Source organism: Gymnoscopelus microlampas (genome assembly GCF_963454915.1).
Source record: "Gymnoscopelus microlampas genome assembly, chromosome: 21".
NCBI lineage: Eukaryota > Metazoa > Chordata > Actinopteri > Myctophiformes > Myctophidae > Gymnoscopelus > Gymnoscopelus microlampas.
The window spans coordinates 15,604,425-15,611,365 of NC_139958.1; the positions used below are offsets into that span (position 1 = coordinate 15,604,425).

The 6,941-nt window shown below is 38.5% G+C and overlaps 1 protein-coding gene across 1 annotated transcript; it reads left to right on the plus strand.

The window, feature by feature from the left end:
• The first annotated feature begins 1,493 nt into the window (after positions 1-1,493).
• Positions 1,494-6,485, plus strand: LOC311037740 (CD209 antigen-like protein C). Its single transcript, XM_084047013.1, has 6 exons — positions 1,494-1,616; positions 2,419-2,523; positions 4,850-4,909; positions 5,254-5,396; positions 5,584-5,693; positions 6,036-6,485. The coding sequence occupies exons 1-6, from the start codon at positions 1,547-1,549 to the stop codon at positions 6,154-6,156; spliced, it is 609 nt and encodes a 202-aa protein (XP_083903139.1). The 5' UTR covers positions 1,494-1,546; the 3' UTR covers positions 6,157-6,485.
• Positions 6,486-6,941: the final 456 nt, after the last annotated feature.

A 6,941-nucleotide genomic window follows, 5' to 3' on the forward strand; every position in this document is an offset into this window, starting at 1 on the left:
ATGACTGCAATGATCAACATTTGTTGATTAGTGACAGAAATGTTAACAGGTTGATTTTATTTTTAATTAAATTTTATTTCAATTCCTTTTGTTCCTTTAGTACAATTCGGCTTGTATAAGCATCAAAATAAAAACTTTGTTTTCCATTCAGGTATAAGACACAACAACATATGCAAAAAGTTTTACTGTGAGCTCCCTATGTTAGTATGTGTGATCTTTTCTCTTGCCAATGTTAATGCCTTGCAAACAAGAAAAGCCACATGCAGCAGCTCACACATTTGTGGTTGGGCATATCTCTGCCTTTGACAGACCACAAGGCTCTAAGTGTGTGTGTAGAGTGTTGGTATCAACAGGATGTGTAGCTCAGGTGCAGTACATCTCTGAGAGGCCCAGATGATAGTTTTAGTTTTGTCTCTAAGTAACTGTTAATGCTTGGACTGAGATGAGGCGGTGTAAAGCCAGTCCTATAAGGCAGTGGCTCTCAATGTGGGGTCTGGGGAACCCCAAGGGTCCTTGAGTGGGTTCCAGGAGGTCCCCACCCCAAATGAGGACTCTAAAAAGTAAGATCTTCTCTATGGGGTCTACAGCTTTATATGTATCAGTTTGGGAATCCTTGTACAAATATTTGACAACCACTGGGAGCATAGGTTGGCATTGGTGTTCTGCATTATAAGCTAGAAAAAGTGTAGCTTACATCACCTACAATTCATTAATGGGGTTAGTTATAGGCTATACTGTTACAGAGAATACAAAGTACATTGTATCTTTAAAATTAATGCATTGCCTCCTCAAATATTCAACAATTTCCCAGAAATGTTCAAAGAATATCAATAACAGTGAAAATGGCAGCTCACAACGCATTGCATTGTGATACGTTGTGAGCTTGTACATCTGCTATTTTCACTATATTTGATATAGGGGAATACCACAAATTTTCAACATTGAACAATGTCTTTAATAGACCTTAGAGCTGTTGTGTGGAAATAAGAAAAAAGCCCTTCTATGTTGCCTAGAACTGGAGAATTGATTGTTGAGGTCATGTGATCAGTGACATATGTACGGTGTACTTTTGGCTCTGACCTATAGGCTGCTGCATTCACTAGAATGGGGAATCTCACTTCCAGCTGAAACAGTGGGACTTGAATATAAATGTAAGACTTACTAGAGCAGTTTCAGCCAGTTGATCTCTATTATCTACAAGTACTATGTCTTGTGAAATGTGATATATAACCATAATGCCATTATAAACTACTACAAGTCGCACTGTAGTAGTGGAGCAAGGGTGATTATGTTTTCTTTTCTTTCTTTTTTATATATAGGCTACTGTTGAAAAGGGGTAGAGCCTGCACTGTAACTTCAATTCACTTCACACCCTTATGTTGTGCAGAGATCGGCAACAGTTACATCCAGTAGTTGTTAGGTGTAAATATTTAGTAACAACTCAGTTCTATGTATTGTGCAGTATAGGTGTTTGTGGCTTGTACTTCCTTATTGCCACAGTACTGTGCCAACCATGCAGCCACAGACATGATCACAGAGGGGAGAGATGGAGGAGAGAGAGGTGGACATCTACGAGAGTGTGGACAACTTCGTTTCTGGACCACAGGAGACTCGGGGTGAGTTTGACAAAGCTGTGAAATCAAGATGATTTCTCCATGTAAAATGGAAAAATAATTTATGGTAAAGAAACAAGGCATTGACTTTCCTGCAACAGGAAAAGATTATTTCAGTCGGATTTTGTTGCAGTACAAAACTTAAAGATGGAGTGCCATGATATTTTTCAACCCTAAAACCTGATCATAAGGTATTATTATTATGTAAGGATTTTTTTAAAAAAAAAAAGTGTACAGAAATTGTTAAAAAAAAAGTTTTTATGTGGACACGCCTCCAGTTCATTAAGTATGCCTGGTTCTCACCTTAGCACCTCCTCCACCACCTTAGTACCACCCACCTGTCCTAGTCCCTCCTCCTCCTCATGCCCACACCTGCTGTGTTATGATAATGAGGGGGAGGGTATGTTTTTTAGGGGCTCTGTGATGTCACTATGCCCCTGTTTTTGGATTGGCACGTTTGACTCTCAAGGTTTCAGCCTCCAGGAAAAAACTCCAAATAGTCAGAGAAGACATGAAACACCATAAAACCACCAGCGGGGGCCTTAATGAAGTTCTATCAACCTCATAGACACAAGAAAAACAGAAAAAGTGCAAAAACATGGCACCACCTCTTTAAAAAGAAAAAAAAGTATACCTATTACAGTATCATTCCTTTGCTGTGTTTAAGTATTTTTAGAGCTACTGTTGGTCAGTTTAAAGCACTTTGGTCTGGTTGGGTGTAGCTAGCAGGGCTTTTAGACTGTTTTAGTCTTGTTTTGCTCTTTCTCAGTCATTGCACACCTAGTAGCTGTTCTTTCCATTTCAGGACAGCGCTCTAAAAGAGTGCGAAGGCCTCTCAGAGTTGTTGCTCCGTGTCTGGCAGTGCTTTGTCTTATGCTGACGGGTGTGATCATAGTCCAGGCCGTGCATTGTGAGTATTCCATCCTATATTAAAATTGGCTAATGGGAGGGCGGGTGTTCGGGCGGACCTCTAACCTCAATGTGTTGTCATGGCATCAGCCGCAAACAAATCAGTCAGCTCTGACATGTATGCCCATATATGGGCATATACTGATGACATCAGATCTCCATATATGGGCAGAGAAGGCACAAGGACTGACAGATACAGTATTTCAGATATCCAGTTGTCCAGAACTGCCGATCCAACATATATGCCCGTATTTGGGCATTCCAATACATGGGCATAAAAGGGACAAGGACTGACGGATACAGATATCTCCATATATGCATGGGCATAAAAGGGACAGAGGTACACAGACAGAAAGAGACCTCTCTATATATGGGCACAAAAGGGACACAGACAGATGGGTACAATGGGTACTCTGACAAAGCCCCCAACACTATGACTCAGACATATTGGTTGGATCGGCAGTGTGACAAACTCTAGATGTGAGGGCCATGTAGCGGGCTGAACCTCTAGTGTTATAAAACTACTACAACACTCACTCAGGAATTTTGTTGCATGACATCATGCCTAAAACTTTTGCACAGTACTATGCAGTGTTGATTTTGACAGCAAATTTTGATTTAGCTTTAGTCATAGTCTTTTGAATAAAATTTTGTTTAGCTTTAGTCATATTTTAGTCACCTGAAATGTTTTACTTTTAGTCTAGTTTTAGTCGACTAAATATCATAAGATTGTAATAAGACTGAAATGTTTTACTTTTAGTCTAGTTTTAGTTACAATTTTTTTCTTTTGGCGGACCGTGATTGCACAAAATTATTTTCACTTAGCTGCATGCCGAAAATAGTCGATCTACGAGCTCACAATGCGTCGCGCTGAGATACGTTGTGAGCTTGTAGAACAACTATTTTCGGTCTGTGACACCCGCACACCCATGATGATTTGTCTTAGTTCTACTGGATCTCTTCTCCACTAGTCCCTCCCTAACATTTTAGTGTAGTTTTTATTTGTTGACGAAATTGTCAGAACATTTAGTTTCAGTCATCATAGCTTATTTTTTACTTTGTTTTTATTTAGTTTTCGTAAGTGAAAAAAGGTTGTCAGCAGACATTTTTCGCCATAGTTTTAGTCGATGAAATCAACACTGGTACTATGTTGTACTTAGTGACTCAGTGCCCATTATTAGTACTTAGAGACCAGTCTAAGATGTCCCTCATCTATGACACACAAACTTGGGAGAGTTTGGGGATCCACATAAGGCAAATAGTGGACTCGGGCAGAGACACAGAGATGCCTGAATCTACCCATAATGTAACTACAAAGTATGATGAAGAAAGTGATGTGTGTGGTGTATGTGTGGTCATCAGTGTTTACACATTGTCTGTGTAAACAGTGCTGGATGGCTGTCAAGTGATGCATGTAAAGAATAACAAGAATAACAATGAGTTTTCTTCTTCTCAAAGCTAATTTTCCACATATAGTCCATGAGCCAGACAAGATTTCATTATCGAAAGAGTGGGCAAAACAAAACCTATATTAAATTGTTTATAGGGTCAATACGAGCAAATAAATATATGATAACCTTTCCACAGGAGTAGCTTTTTCATGGTTATCACACATTTTGTTATTTTCCCCATACGTACATGACAGGTGAAAAAATGACAAAATTTAAAAAAGAGTTATCATAATGAAACTTCCTGAGTTGATTACTTACATGAAGACAATGATTTATCGTATTACAAGTTTTCTGAAATTGTATATTTAAATATGCAAATTAAGCATTTAGTCCATGAGCCAGAGCCCCAAAATTGAGCCAGATATTGAATATTCCATCGTTAAAAACCTTTGACTCCAACATCTTAACAAAATGAAATGAGTATGTGGACTCTGGCTTTGTCCAATGTTCCAATGTTGATTTTGGAAAGTTATGCAAATGTGGGCATATTTTCCTAATGCCTAATTTGCATATTTAAATATACAATTTCAGAAAACTTGTAATACGATAAATCATTGTCTTCATGTAAGTAATCAACTCAGGAAGTTTCATTATGATAACTCTTTTTTAAATGTTGTCATTTTTTCACCTGTCATGTACGTATGGGGAAAATAACAAAATGTGTGATAACCATGAAAAAGCTACTCCTGTGGAAAGGTTATCATATATTTATTTACTCGTATTGACCCTATGAACAATTTAATATAGGTTTGGTTTTGCCCACTCTTTCGATAATCATTGCTCAATTTTGGGGCTCTGGCTCATGGACTAATACAGTAGATGCTTGACCTCATAAACAGTAGCAACAACAGTGTTTATATTAATCATCCTTTGCAGATAATTCAGCCAATAACCAGTTACAAAGTGAAGTAAACCAACTTAAGAGAGAGGGAGCAGGTGAGATTTAATTATATTTTAATTGTTGTCCTTTGAGATGAGATGAGTAAACCATCATGCTGTTTTATCACCCCTTTCAGAACCATCATGAAAAATGATGTTTTCTTTTCGTAAAGAAAAAAGACATACAGGAAATGTCCTGCTATTACTTACAGTACATCTCTCACTGACTCTTAATAAGTAAAAATCTCTGAGTCCTTATAGAAACATTAACCACCTCATTCTGCGAACATTACTAATGTAATTTGTTACTTGTCTTTGACTAGTGTTACTATTAACCACACGTTAGAATTGATTATCAATGCATTGAAAATATATCAGTAAAACTCCTGTTTGATGTTTAGTCAAGCCGTGTCCTAGTGGATGGCAGATGTTTGGATGCAGCTGTTATAACAGATCTACTGAAAAAAAAAACTGGGACGCAAGTAAAAAACTATGTCGGGAAAAAGGAGCAGATCTGGTGATCATTGACAGTAAAGAAGAACAGGTTAGTATATCTGTGTGTGCGTGCGTGCGTGCGTGCGTGCGTGCGTGCGTGCGTGCGTGCGTGCGTGCATGCCCTGGTGTCCATCGTCCATATACAGCTGATTCATGACGTAATTCCACAATTATAGTCAATAAATGAACATATTAGAGAAGAATAACTATGTTTCAATTATGGGGAAAATCCTCAGGAATTCATCAAAGGATTGGGCCATGAGGCAGAAGGAGCAGTATCATGGATTGGTCTGAAAAAGATTAATGGAAATTGGACATGGGTGGACAAAACACCACTGACAATAGCGTGAGTCATTTTAGATATACATATTATTTTATTTTCAATTGTACCGTATTTTCCGCACTATAAGGCGCACCGTGCGGATGCGCCTTATAATCCGATACGCCTTATATATGTATCAATATTGGTTCCCTTGGTTTCCGCACTATAAGGCGCACCGTCAGTGCGCCTTATAGTGTGTATGCGCCTTATAATGCGGTGCGCCCTATATATGAAAATAATACATTTATTGAAGGTGCGCCTTATACTCAGATGCGCCTTATAGTGCGGAAAATACGGTAATTCTATCAAAGTCACTGCGTGACTGAGTGTATATGGTTAAAAAGAATGTATGTTTACTCTCTGCAGTTACTGGGACATTGGACGGCCTACTGACCGCTATGTTTGTGTAGACTACCTGCACAAGGAAGGAACATGGACAAATGCCCCATGTACAGCTACATACAACTGGATCTGTGAGAAGAAGTGATGTTTCTTCTGCCCAGAGCAAGGTGCCTTCTCCACTCAGTGTTTGCCGTTTGTGGGTGTGTCACAGATGTGTTTCTGTCCATCTTAAGTGGTGTGGAATGTCACTCCATGCAGAAACGTGCAGCTACGTGGTGATTGGCTGCCGTCCCGTAAAAGTCACTTCTCATTTGAGTACATTTGTTGTGCCAAATGCAACTTTTTGATGCTTTCCTTGCCTGCTCTGCACCACTGATTCCAATCCCATGATTCAATAGAAAATGAATGAGGAGCGGCAAAAAAAAGCTGATCGCTCTTGCATGTATAAATGCATCGTAACTGTTCTACCATGTGAAGTTAGTTGTTCTTACTGTAGCAAAGAGGAGACAGGGTGTGGGGAGCTCTGTTTTTAACACCACTGTTTCCTGTGTTGAGGGAAATGGTAAACATGATTATTGGCTACAAACTGATGTTCAGAGTTCACATTCTTTGTGACACCAATCAATAGAGCTGGTTATCATTATTCACAGGGTCATTTTGGAACTCTTGAGTCTTTACAGATATCTCCAAATTTAAATGTAAAATGCACTTAAAAAAATACAAATTAAACATTTCTCACAAACCTGGAGGAATAAATGATCTTTCTTAATAAATAACTATTTATTTCACAGCCATTATGAATAAATGTAAACTATTTTGCTGTGATTATATCTTGTTAATCAAATCAAATGTCTATAATATGGCTATACTCTCTCTCTCTCTCTCCTTTTTACTTGTTGTATGGTGAAGTGTTTTGAGTGCATATACAGA

Excerpts from the sequence above, each read along its gene's own strand:
- LOC311037740 (XM_084047013.1), top strand. The coding sequence starts at position 1,547 with ATGGAGGAGAGAGAGGTGGACATCTACGAGAGTGTGGACAACTTCGTT. Across the intron at positions 5,397-5,583 it reads TTGACAGTAAAGAAGAACAG|GAATTCATCAAAGGATTGGG; the intron begins GTTAGTATATCT and ends GAAAATCCTCAG. Across the intron at positions 5,694-6,035 it reads AAAACACCACTGACAATAGC|TTACTGGGACATTGGACGGC; the intron begins GTGAGTCATTTT and ends TACTCTCTGCAG.